This window comes from Magnolia sinica, chromosome 2, assembly GCF_029962835.1.
Source record: "Magnolia sinica isolate HGM2019 chromosome 2, MsV1, whole genome shotgun sequence".
NCBI lineage: Eukaryota > Viridiplantae > Streptophyta > Magnoliopsida > Magnoliales > Magnoliaceae > Magnolia > Magnolia sinica.
This window is the reverse complement of record NC_080574.1, coordinates 8,919,589-8,932,919: the sequence shown is the minus strand read 5'-3', so window position 1 is coordinate 8,932,919 and position 13,331 is coordinate 8,919,589. Positions and strand designations below refer to the sequence as shown.

Genomic DNA, 13,331 nt, shown 5'->3' with positions numbered 1-13,331 from the left:
CAAGTAATAATCTCCCATCACATTAAACGAATAGGACATTAAATATAAAAAGCATTAAATGCTAGAGTCATCTTAAGATTGCTCCACTTATATAAAACAATAACCGGGATATACGGTGCATAAAAAATGCTATTGGCATTATGTGAGAGTCAACTTCACATTTCTCCACTTGTATGAGCTGAGAACATGTAGGGTGCATATCCCAAACAATGCAAGCAGATTTCCTGCAAATGGCTTTCACATGAATTTCCTGCTCTTGAAACTTTAGTGGGGCCCACCCTAGTGTTTGTGAGAAATCTGCACGTTCATATGTTTTGTGAGCTCATTTTATAATGTGAGACTAAAATTGAAAAGAATCCAGAACTTAATTGAGCCGCACTAAAGGAAAAGGTAGATAGGGAAACTCCTAAAGTGAAAACTTCCCTAGGCTGACAATGATATTTTCTATTGAGATGAACTAAAAACGCATATCATCTTGATTCAAAACTTTTGTGGCCTTATGAATATTTTAACCGTAAATGTTCAATCCAAACGTTTTCTTGAGCATTAGATTCTGTTCATTTTTGCCTTATTTTTTGAGATAAAAAAATAAATGAACATAGTAAATTTCTCACAAAATCGTGGTGGGCCCCACTTAAGTTTACACGGCCATAATGGGATAAACGGCATTCCCAACATTGCATCATGGCAGGCACGCCGTGATGTATTTTTATAATACGGGAGGAGTAAACTGCGTGGATGAAAGTAGGCCCGCCCGCAGGACTGCCTGTTCGGGGCTAGAGACTTTTTTCTTTTTTGTTAACTTGTTAGTACACAGCATTGTCTCTCACTTCACGGTTAGCCACCCCACCAGGATAGATACCAAAGACCTCAGTGTTGAAACGAGGTCTCTGTCACTCAGTCTACCGCTTAGCTATGGATCAGGGTGTGGCGAGACTGAATTGTATACAAGTCAAATAAAACTGTCCAAATAACGGGTTCCAGTTTACGTAACATGAACTAAATTAAATATATATTTTTATTTGACCGGAGTGGTGGGCTTTTATTTGGACCGCTTAAAGTGAAAACGATCAAAAGATCTTTTTTCAACAAACTAGTGTCTACGGACCTGAGGTTATGATGTGCAACGCAAGTTCTTTTACAAGTCCCTGCAGAATATGAGTTCGACGGATCCATCTTCTTCCAACAGATCAATAGTCTGGATCATTGAACCGTTGGTCCATTTGCAGAATCTGAATATCCAAGTACACGTTGTACTGTGTACATCCTCGAGTACATATCGCATAATTTCCCGTTTAAAAAAATGTTAAATCAAACCGGAACAAGAGGGAGAATTGTATGCTCCTCAGCTCGAGTATCTGCATATTATACACGGGCTCTCAGTTACTTACAAGTTGGGCCTATGTCCATTGATCTCATCATTGGTCCAGTGGGCCCCATCTGCAGATGAACAATGCTCCGAAATTCTTGGACACACTGAAATATACTAGCCTGTTGAATATAGGGGTGTTGTGGCGTTCTTTCACGGAGGAGGTATCACCTATGGTCCATCTACAAAGGGTCCAACAGATGGACGGTCCGAATTGCTGAATCATGCCCTAGTTGACAAAGCATGTGAATATTCATGTCCCCACATGCTTGTGTAAATTATTTCACGATCTACACGAATTCCAATAATTCATTACTGTTGGTGGGAATCTAATCAGCATTGCAAAATGCGAAAAGTGGATGTATGGAAGGAGATGCGCTTGGATGCACTCCTGGTACACTAGTTTCGCATGTTATGGAATCAAATTAAGTTAGCAAACCAACCGTCCTTTCTTTCTTATATGGAATAATTATAAACAACCCCTCTATATTCATTATTTATAAATACCTCCTCCATTGTACAGTTTTGTGGTAAACTCTCCTGGGATTATTAACATGGTTAACTTTAAGCAATTGATAATTTTATTCCAAACTCAGAGGCAACTAGTTGTAGACCTGTGGGCCCACCACAGTGGCTATATGCCATCTTACCTGCTAAGTATAGTCAATCCACCGTGAAGCTGGGACATACTAAAAATCAGGTTAATCTAACCATCATGCATGCCCACTATATGTATTTGGAAGTCTTTGAGTGGTTAATGAGACCTATGGTGTGGCCCATATGATAATTAGATAGGCCTGATTTTCAGCATCTGATATATATATATATATATATATATATATATATATATATATATATATATATATATATATATATATATATATATATGGGGAAAAGGTACTATGTGCTCGACCTCACGAGTCCGTCCCATGAGGTATATATATATATATATATATATGGGGAAAAGGTACTATGTGCTCAACCTCACTATTAGCTCCCGTGAGGTCGAGCTGTGTGGGCCCCACCGTGATGCGTGTCAACCATTAACACCGTGCATTTGATGGGTACCCTCTCAACTATGGGGTATCCCAAAAATCAGCCGTATACGGAACTCAGGTGGGCTATACCATCTAAAATCATGTGAAACACCGTTAAAACATATAAAAGCACTTGGTGGGGCTCACCTGAGTTTTGAATGCTGCTGAAACTTGGTCTGAACCCTCATGCAAGTGGGACACACATAATGAATGCGCTAGATTTGCAAACCACATCTCGGTGGGTCAAAAAAATGGATTATGAATGTTTTAATGGTGCACGGCCCTTCCCCATTTCTGTATGTGGTGTGGCCCACACAAGTCACGGATTGACTTGATTTTTGAGACCTAAGCCACGATGGAACAGTGCATTTGACTGATGCATTAGGGGCCCACACAGCTCAACCTCATGGGACGGACTCGTGAGGTTGAGCGCATGGTACCTTTTCCCATATATATATATATATATATATATATATATATATATATATATATATATATATATATATATATATATATATATATATATATATATATTGGAGTAGCTAATTTTGAGCATCTGATATATATGGAGTAGAACTGCTGGGTGGGTTGGATACGCTTTTTACATGATAAGGGAGACCCACACACACAAGCAAAGTGATATTCTCGAGTTAAGGGTATTGTTGTCATCCTGTGAATGATTAACAATTATTTACCTTTATCTGGCTGTCATCTGGTAATTAAATGATGATTATTTACTTTTGCATTTGAAGCGTGCTTCTCAATGTGATGTTGATGGGCAGAATTTTTTATAAAAAAACATAATCTAACACCAAATGCAAGGTGAAAAGCATAAATGATGTGGGGCCCACTGTGATATAAGTAACTTGTCTACTCCGTTCATTCTCTCGGCCAGCTCATTTCATTAGATGAGCTGAGAAAATGAGGATGATCTAAAGCTTAAGTAGACCACACCATAAGAAATAGTGAGAATAAACTGCCTGCCGTTGAAAATTTTTAAGGTGCCCCAGAAGTTTTGAATCAATCCGATATTTGTGTTTTCCTTTTATCCATTACTTTATAACCTTATAAATAATTTAGATCACAAACAAACATCAATATAAGTCTTAGAAAGGAACACATTTAACGGTGGGCATCTTTAGGACCACCATTTCTTATAATATAGCCCACTTGAGCGTCAGATCTGTCTCTTCTTATCTCATGCCCTAAAATAATTTGATAAAATGGATGGACGGTGTGGATAAGTCACCTATATCATCGTACGGCTAAAAATTTAAGTCAGCCCTTTGGACCGATTCTCGAAAAAGAATTTTTCTCTGGTTCCCACCTTCCTATCTCTTTGCAAACCTGGGTTGAAAGTAATAATAATCTATCAACCTATATTTTAAATAAGATTCAAAATATCAAACACCCCCTAACGAAGGGAGGTTATCACAATAATCCAAATTATATAAACCAGCTTGAGTAAGAGGAGTTCCTCACTAGTAACTTTCCTTTTCTTCTCTCCTTGTAGTAAGCAGAGATGGGTTCTTTTGTAGCCCAGAAGCCTCATCTGGTATGCATCCCATACCCAGCCCAAGGCCACATCACCCCCATGCTACAACTAGCCAAACTCCTCCATTTTAGAGGCTTTTACATCACCTTTGTCAACACCGAGTTCAACCAGCAACGCCTGGTGAGATCTTGCGGCCCGGACTCCATCAAGGGCTTGGATGACTTCAGATTCGAGACCATACCCGATGGCCTACCCACGCTCGATCAGGATCGCACACAAGACATCCCAGCCCTATGCGATTCCATTAGGAGGACTTGCCACTCTCCATTCCTTGATCTCTTGAAGAAGATCAACACCACGCCGAACATGCCTCCGGTCACCTGCATCATATCCGATGGTGTCATGAGCTTTACTGTTCAGGCAGCTGAAGAGCTGGGCATCCCGGAGTATGTTTTCTTTACACCGAGCGCGTGCGGTGTGATGTGTTACCTTCATTACACAGAGCTCATTGAAAGAGGCTTTATACCATTGAAAGGTACATAATCAGGATCCTTCCTTTGTTGATGTTGATGCTTCTTGGAGTAAATTGTAATAATCTAGTTCGGAATGAAATTACATTTTGGTTGTGATTGCAATTTAAATGGTTTCTGACTAGTTGTGTGTATTGTGCAGATGAGAGTTGCTTAACTAATGGATATCTCGACACTCGCATCGATTTTATTCCAGGGATGAAAGACGTTAGACTAAGGGACTTGCCGAGTTTCATTAAAACGACGAATCGTGATGATATCATGCTAAATTACGACTTAGAAAATGGGAAGAATGCATTCAAGACTAAGGGCGTGATCATCAACACGTTTGAGGATTTGGAACGCGGTGTTCTTGATGGAATCCGATCCAAGTTCGGGCTTCAGCTCTTTACTATAGGTCCTTTGATGCTACTTAGTCACCAGATATCAGAAAGTCCATCCAAATCGATCGGATCGAATTTGTGGAAACTGGATACTAGTTGTCTAGAGTGGCTAGACACGAAGGATCCCAAATCGGTCATTTATGTGAATTTCGGGAGCATCACGGTCATGACGGCCCACCAAATGAGGGAGTTCGCTTGGGGGCTTGCGAATAGCAAGCATCCCTTCTTGTGGATAATTCGGCCAGATCTTGTGTCCGGTGAATCAGCGGTTTTGACAGAGGAGTTCATTGAGGAGACGAAAGGGAGGAGCCTGCTTGCGGGATGGTGTTCACAAGAGCAAGTTCTTGCGCATCCTTCAGTTGGAGGGTTCCTAACTCATTGCGGGTGGAATTCAACGGTCGAGAGCATAAGTAGTGGGTTGGCCATGATATGCTGGCCGTTCTTTGCCGAGCAACAGACGAATTGTTGGTTCGCCTGCAATGAGTGGGCGGTCGGAATGGAGATCGACAACAACGTGAAAAGAGATGAAGTGGAAGCGCTGGTTAGGGAATTGATGGAGGGAGAGAAAGGGAAGGAGATGAAGAAAAAGGCCTTGGCTTGGAAAGAGAGTGCTGAGAAGGCTTCAAAACCAGGTGGGTCTTCGTATGAGAATTTGGACAAATTGGTCAGTGAAATTCTTCTTTATAATTGATTATGACTGTCGATCATGGACCGCAACAGCGTGATTTATTCTGCATCGTTGAAATATGCCTGGGACTTGCGAGCATGTGGAGTGTGCTGATGCATGTCATGCTTTTGTTTTGTTTTCTTTTTTTGTTTTAATGAATATTTGCGTTGAGGGTTATTACTTGATTGATTGATATCCCCAGAATGCAGCCAAGAAAACCGCATTTCAATGCATCCCTACGGACGCGGATTTCCTGCGAACGCGTTTGGCAGGAAGTTACTGCGCTGGAAACCTAGGTGCGGCCCACCGTGATGTTTTTGAGAAATCTACCCCGTCCATCCGTTCTGTGAGCTCATTTTAGATCTTATGGACAAAAATGAGCCGGATCCAAGACTCAAGCGGGCCGTGCTAAAGGAAAAGGTGGGTAGGGAAATTTCTACCGTTGAAACCTCCATGCCATCCATACCGTTCATAACGTCATTCTCATACTGTGATGAACAGAAAGCACAAATATTAGCCTGATTCAAACGGAAACGGATTGGCTACTCCCCCTGCCATCAGCCAATGGCTGCTGGTCGGTGCTCCGTTTCATCCATGCCGTCCATCTATTTTTCCAAATTATTTTATCATATGAGACCAAAAATGAGATATATCACAATCTCAAGTGGACCACATTACAGGAAACATTGCCGAATTAGCATCGACCATTGAAAACTTTTTGGGGGCCATAAAAGTTTTGGATCAAGCTGATATTTGTTTTTTCCCTTCATCTGGGCCTGTATGACCTAATCAACAGATTGGATGTCAAATAAACAGTACAGTGGGCCTTAGGAGGATTTTAATGTTGGATATCCAATCACTATTGTTTTCCTGTAGTGCGGGCCATCTGAGATTTATATACTTCTCATTTTTAGGACCAAGCCTAAAATAATCTTTAAAAATGGATAAACGGAATGGATGAAACACATACATCATGGTAGGGCCCACAGAGCACTGACCATTAGCCACTGGGCTGGTGGCAATGGGAGTAGCCAATCCGTTCCCGATTCAATCCGTCCGTGGCCCTACGAATATTTCAATTACATGTTATCATCACGTTTTTGGCCCACTTTTTAAAGTATTGGATTCGGCTCATTTTTCCGGGAGTCCGGATCCTCTGTTATCAGGTCAACAGAGAATTCTTGATACCCTAATTCTCATTGGTCCACGTCACCACTCACTAAAAGAATAAAAATAATAAAAAACAGCTTCGTACGCCAAACCATCAGGGTAACAGGAATTCTCTGCCGACTCTTTTTCCGGTGCAGGAAGTTCCTGCGAAAGGCTTTGCAGTTAATCCGCGTCCCCGTGCGGCGCAGTGTTGTTGTACACTTTGAAACTGTGACCGTTGGATCTGGGATCATGTCCATGATCCAAACTGTTGATCTGACGAGATACGCAGACTAAGGTGGCTGCCTCGAAAATATTTAAGATCGGAAGATCTTAAAACGTTGATCATTGGCCCTAAAAAATGGTTAAAGAGACGTTCCATATTCAAAGTAAAAGATTGGAACAATCCAAAGGTCAGGGTATTCTAATGAGAGAGTTTCATTATGGGGCATTCCCCATCCATGGTGAATCCTTCACACGAACAGTTTGAATCACCACACAAGACCCGGATGCGTCCTGCCCGGTCTGGATGGATTCGATCCAGGCAAGGGGGGCTATGTTTGGATTTTATCCACGACGGTCATTCATTTTTCCAGATCATTTGCAAGGCTCAGGTGGACCATACGGTGGTAATTGAACACCCACCATTACAAACTTGTTGGAACCGGCATTAATCTAAAATATGAGCACCGGTTAAGATGCCACATTAACCAAACATTAATCTTAATTGGTTATCTAACTATTAGATTGCTGAACATTTATGATGGTTAGAAATGAATAATATGCAATGGTCTCGTTTGAAATAAAATTTTAAAAAATAATAATAATAAATAAATAAATAAGAAGAAGCAAGCGTCCAAAATCAGAGGTGAGGATTGTTCAAATAACTGATTTCATCTTAACTTGAGTTAGTATATGCCACTTGTACCATTTCTAAGTGCCTGCGTATCCAGCGTCATACCTGCCAGAGTATCCAAAAACTCCCCATTTGCAAACTTGCGCACTCATTTTTCTGATGCGGCTCACGTGCGTGATATCTAAGCATCATGGAATGCATCACCTGACACCTGGGTTATTCAATACGTTGTACTTTTGTCGAAAGTTTTGTCGCTTTCATTCAGCCGCCCATTTCCTTTGCTAGCCCACCTGATGAGCAGAGCGTTATCAGGGATGTACATCAAGTCGAGGCGGCCAAGCGTCCTTTAAATGGGCGTTTGGCGCGTGGGATTACGTGGAAGTGGGTTTAGAAAAAAGCAAAGGTGATATTTGTCATGGAATTGTCGGGAATGGCATGGGTTTAGTGGACTCACGGAATCCCGTGATATTGTGTTTGAATGGCATGGGTTAAAAGGATTGGATGTTATCCAGATCCAAAGGAATGTGGTATATGGTAAATCCTTGGCCTAAACCCAAGACCGAGGTGGCCCTACAAAAACCTGCAATGGACGTCTTTCCAAACATGATGCCGTTTCAAACCCAGGATTTGGAAATCCCACTCCCACTGAATCCCACCTATTCCCACGCACCAAATGCCTCCTTCATTCTTTTACCTCCAACTTACCATTGGAGTTTGAATTGTTTGTCACATTTTTTGAAACGAGCTCAAGACGAGTTAATGGATTGAATCAAGTCAAGTCAAGCCTACACCCGCCTCAATTTATTATATTTGAAAATTTTAATTCTATAAATAAAAAAGATTAGATTTAGATAAAAGTACCTTACTGTTGAGAGAGAAAATTTCCGGTCGAGTGTAGGCTATAGAGTTGAGATAAGTCAGGCAGATGCTGAGTCGAATCGGGTGAACAATAGAGAGAGAGAGAGAGAGAGAGAGAGAGAGAGGAGCTTAGGTGCAGCAGGTTAAATAAAGAAAGGGACGAATATATAAAGTAGGATTTTAATTTTTCTACTATATATATATATATATATGAGTTGAGCCGAGTTAAGTTCTACTTTGCTTGACCTTAGCCCATTTTCGAAATGAGTTGGGTCATATGAAACTGGGCTCACCTTGAGTCGTTATTCAAGCCGAGTTAAATCAAGCCAAGCTAGGCGAGCTTTTCCAGCTAGCTTGACTTATGTATAGGCCATAGCACATGGTATTGTCTTCGTGATGATCCACTTGAATATTTTAGACATGAGTCAGGCTGTACATGTAAGTTAAGTAAACACACACTTGCAGGAGTTGGACTCGGATTCGACAGTGACCCCTCCAATATCAAGCTCAGTACCGATGAAAGCTCTATGGGCCCTACCATGTACATGTGTTTTATCCATGATGTCCGTCTATTTTGCTAGATGATCTTAGGGCATGAGCACAAAAATGAGGTAGATCCAAAGCTCAAGTAGACTACACCACAGGTAACAATGGGAATTGAAAGCCCACCATTGAAAATTTTTTGTTGCCCTTAGATGTTTCAGATCCAAGTTTACATGGCTTTATGAACAAGTTGGATACCAAATAAACATCACGGTGGGCCTTAGGAAGGTTTCATCCATGGGTGATCTCCGCTTATTCCTTTGGTGTGTCCACTTGAACTTTAGATCTGTCTAATTTTTTTGCCATACCTTAAAATGAGATGGTAAAACCAATTAACAACATAGATAAAACACATACAGTGATACTGAGCTAGGCACCGGAGGCGTTGGTATTGAATTGAAGTTCGCATAGCCCACTTACCAGTTGTTATAATAAGTAATAACAGTGAACAAAATAGAAAAGAAAAACAAAACTTTGTCACCTTAGTAGGGTGCAATGGTTCAAGCACATGTACTCATAGATTGTATGCATTTAGTACACCTAACCCAAATAAAACAAGACTTTTCCCACTGTATATCTCACCTTTTACCCATCTGCTTTTCAGAACCACCCAAACTTTACTTTACCCAAGTAAACCACTCCACCGCTGTACAAAAATAGCGTGGGATGACCAAAATACCCTTCCAACCCTGTCGGACTGGGTTGACCCCATCTTGCTACTCATCCAACTCGAAACGGATTGGCTACTCCCTTTGTCACCATCCAATGGCTGGTGGTCAGTGCTCTGTGGGCCCCATCATGATGTCTGTGTTTCATACATACCATCCATCTATTTTTCTAGATCATTTTATAATATGAGACCAAAAATGAGGTATATCCCAATCTCAAGTGGACCACATTATAGGAAACAGTGTTGAATGAACATTGATCAGTAAAAAAATTTTTGGGGCTTAGATTAATCTGATCTTTGTTTTTTCCCTTCATCTAGGTCCATATGACCTAATCAACAAATTGGATATCAAATAAATAGTACAGCGGGCCTTAGGAGGATTTTAATGGTGGATATCCAATCACTATTGTTTTCTAGTGGTGTGGTCCACCTGAGATTTTGTAATACCTAGGCCAATTAGAGTTGTGTCTTGAGGTGTCCACTAAGGACCGCACTAAACGGTCGCATGTGCGGGGCCCACCACCTATAAATTAGAACAAATCAAGCTGCTAACGCGAATAAGTCTGAACATGTTCGGGTCAAGCGCAAGCCGTATAGTCGGTCTACCCAATAACACTTGGTGACAGTTTGTACGGGCCGTGCAATGCCCAAAAAGGGGCCAATAAATCCGAAACCATGGGAAGCTGTGGACCTCACTGGGTTTGTAGTCCATCGCAGACAATGAACTCAAACAAAGCCTTGGAATGGACAATTTGCACCCTCCAGCCAGCACTTATGAGACGTAACTCTCCAAATTAATAGCCTAAAAATCTAAATTTTAAAACAATTAGCCCCACCACTTAGGATAACAAATTTCGACATTCCAACCGTTAGATTTCATCCAAACTCACACCGTAGATCAGAGATATTTCCCTGCCCTTGTCCACTAAATCATACCCTTGATTGAAAGACAGCGACCGTTGATCACAAATCAGACCCCCGTGAGCAATTTTCGCATCCATTTGCCACTAAATTTTGGACAACCCCTCATCAAATCATGGGACACCTATCCAATGGCGCAGATGGGCGGGGGAGCCACTAGGACAGCCCCAAAGACCATAAGTGAGCCTCATAGGGTCACATGTAATGATATTTATCACCCCAGGGCCATTTGGGCAAAAACTCAGGCTATATAAGCCTTAAGCCCTCTCTTTCCCTCACTCCCACACAAAACTTTCAGCAAAGAGAGAGAGAGAGAGAGAGAGAGAGAGAGAGAGAGAGAGAGTGGAAGGGGAGCTGGATTTAAGAGATCTCCATCTCCTACCACAACCACTCGCTGGAAATCACGGCTCCACCGCCACGGAAGTGGATTGTCGCTAATTTGAAGGTAATCACTCAAACTCTCCTCAAAATTTTGTATGTATGCTACTTGCATGTGTCTTGACATGCAAATTCATTTGGCACAAGGCCCCAGCGCATCATTTCTTGAACTCGACACCATTGGAGCAATTCCGCAAGCCTTAAACTAACCCTACGTGCGGACCATTACCTCTAGGTGGCCGTTTATCACACCTAGAACGAATTCTAGTGATTGTGTTTGTTAATTTGCCTTGCATGTTACTTGCATGGAGTGGAATTATTAAATTAGAATTTGTGCATGGGAAATTCCTAAACTGGGGAAGAAATATTTGTTCCTAACTACCCCAATGTTTGCATTGTTTGATTTGTTTGTCAAATATGGAATTCTAAACATGATACCCCCAAATTTACAAATTCAACAAAAAAGAATCCTATTGCATGTCCCCTATATGTGTGAATTGGGTTAATTAACTATCAATATTATTTCATGCATGTTTAATTCATTCCAAAATCAATTATTGTACTCGTTTTTCTCCTATGTTCTTGTAACACCCTACATTTTTCAATGCTCGGGTGTTACCACGAAAGTCTGATCAAGCGTTAACTGAGCCTAATGAAATAAATCAATAAATAAGAAATTCATAAGACCTAGCTGACCACCTCAAGATTAAATAATCTTCATTAATAGATCGGTCCTCTAATCATTGTTCGACGAGAATTAATACAATTAAAAACTATCCAAGGAAACTAGTAAATAGCCAACTAACCGACCACTACTACTTACGGTTCCGTATGACTATTTAATAGCAATTTTAAACTGATCCACCCATGGAATTCAGGGGAACCAACTATATTGGGAAAAGGTTCGCATAGCACGGGCCACCTGAGCCTTAGATAGGGTCGACCTTCGGACGGAGGCCTCGACCGTGACCACCCAAAAGAATGGTGGAGTAGATCTCTCAAAGGCACCACTGTGGGCCCCACACACATGGCGCATGTACACCGGATCGTGCACCCGCCACGCACCGAGCTCAGTATCGGGTTAAACATCATTTGACCCGAAGAAATTCGAAAAAAGGGAGGTTCCCTCGTCCGAAATTCCCACCAACCATAGGATTCAAATGAAAGGCATCTGTTCACCTAAACCAAGGCCCATCATCCCAATCTGAGCTGTCCATCGTGACCGGACGGAGAATCCAACCAGGGCCCTCTTCTGGCATGGCATCATGCACTCGCACGAGAGCTCAGCTGGGTCCCAAGATGAGATGCGTGCGTGGCTCCCCTCTCAAAAGGGGAATTCTTCTTCGCTGCCACAAGAGCAATCCACGAACACCACTCCTTTCCATCTTAGCCGTCCCTCAAGCTCAAATCCACGCCTTTCTTCCAACGCCAGAAAAGAGCAAGACAACCTCTCGTCGAGGGAAAAGGCTGTTGGAGGATTTCTATTTCGGGAAATCTCGCTGGCGTGATCCAGGCCTCCCATGGAGCCACGTGGAGAGATGTCCATCATTCCCTGTAGGGCAGCAACGGCTCCCTCAAAGAAGCCTCCATTCTCGCAAGAAGATATCGAAGGCGGAATATCTCGTGGGTTATTGCACTCGGACGAGATGGGGCAGGAAAAGTGGGCCCCACACTGATCACAGGCCCCATCAAACCCATTCAAACGGACCAGATCACCGTGTCAAACTCAAGTGTACGGTAAACTTCATAGTCAAGTTCAAAGTATTAATCCATTAATTAAAACAATTCTAAACATTGAGTTTCATGGGTGTATAGTGAAACCTAAACTTACCACAATCAAAGGTTCAATTCTCTACTTTCATGATAACATTGATAATTAAAAAAGTATTCAGGATAACCATAACCTAAACCAAAACTTGCCTTACAGTTTAGCCTTCTTTTTCTTCCAGCTTTTGATTTTTCCATCGATGCCTTTCACACTGTGTCAACCTTTTTAAAGATCTTTAACAGGTAGCCGTTTTCGATGACAACTATTTTTTTAGTTAGATATTCTCCTCTTCTTTTTTTCCAAAGAACATAATGGACAAATTCCCCTGGTTGGTTCCTTCTATGCTTAGTGATTACCAAGTTAACAATTCAATATCGAACTAAAACCTTAATGTGTACACTAGATGTGACATGTGAAATCATGACTCAATCAATATTTAAAACTTCTAATCGTGGATTAATAATTCGAACTTAACTGTGAAATCTAACAAATAGCTGAATCCAAGAGTCATAAATTACCAACATTACGTATCTTATACTTCTAAATCAAAGATAACCTTCAAAATCACTTCGAATTCACAAGAATTTTCAAAAAAAATTTAAAAATTTTCACAATTTTTGCTCAAGACCAAGAAAATACTGATTAGGTCACCAAATCACCCATCCCCAACCTAAAATCTACCTTGTCCTCAATGTAAAAGATATAAG

The 13,331-nt window shown here is 41.3% G+C and overlaps 1 protein-coding gene across 1 annotated transcript; it reads left to right on the top strand.

Annotated features, from left to right (window-relative positions):
* Positions 1 to 3,880: 3,880 nt before the first annotated feature.
* LOC131233976 (7-deoxyloganetin glucosyltransferase-like) lies at positions 3,881 to 5,578 on the top strand. Its single transcript, XM_058230900.1, has 2 exons — positions 3,881 to 4,436; positions 4,574 to 5,578. The coding sequence occupies exons 1-2, from the start codon at positions 3,929 to 3,931 to the stop codon at positions 5,503 to 5,505; spliced, it is 1,440 nt and encodes a 479-aa protein (XP_058086883.1). The 5' UTR covers positions 3,881 to 3,928; the 3' UTR covers positions 5,506 to 5,578.
* The last annotated feature ends 7,753 nt before the right edge of the window (positions 5,579 to 13,331 follow it).

Excerpts from the sequence above, each read along its gene's own strand:
- LOC131233976 (XM_058230900.1), top strand. The coding sequence starts at position 3,929 with ATGGGTTCTTTTGTAGCCCAGAAGCCTCATCTGGTATGCATCCCATAC. Across the intron at positions 4,437-4,573 it reads AGGCTTTATACCATTGAAAG|ATGAGAGTTGCTTAACTAAT; the intron begins GTACATAATCAG and ends TGTATTGTGCAG.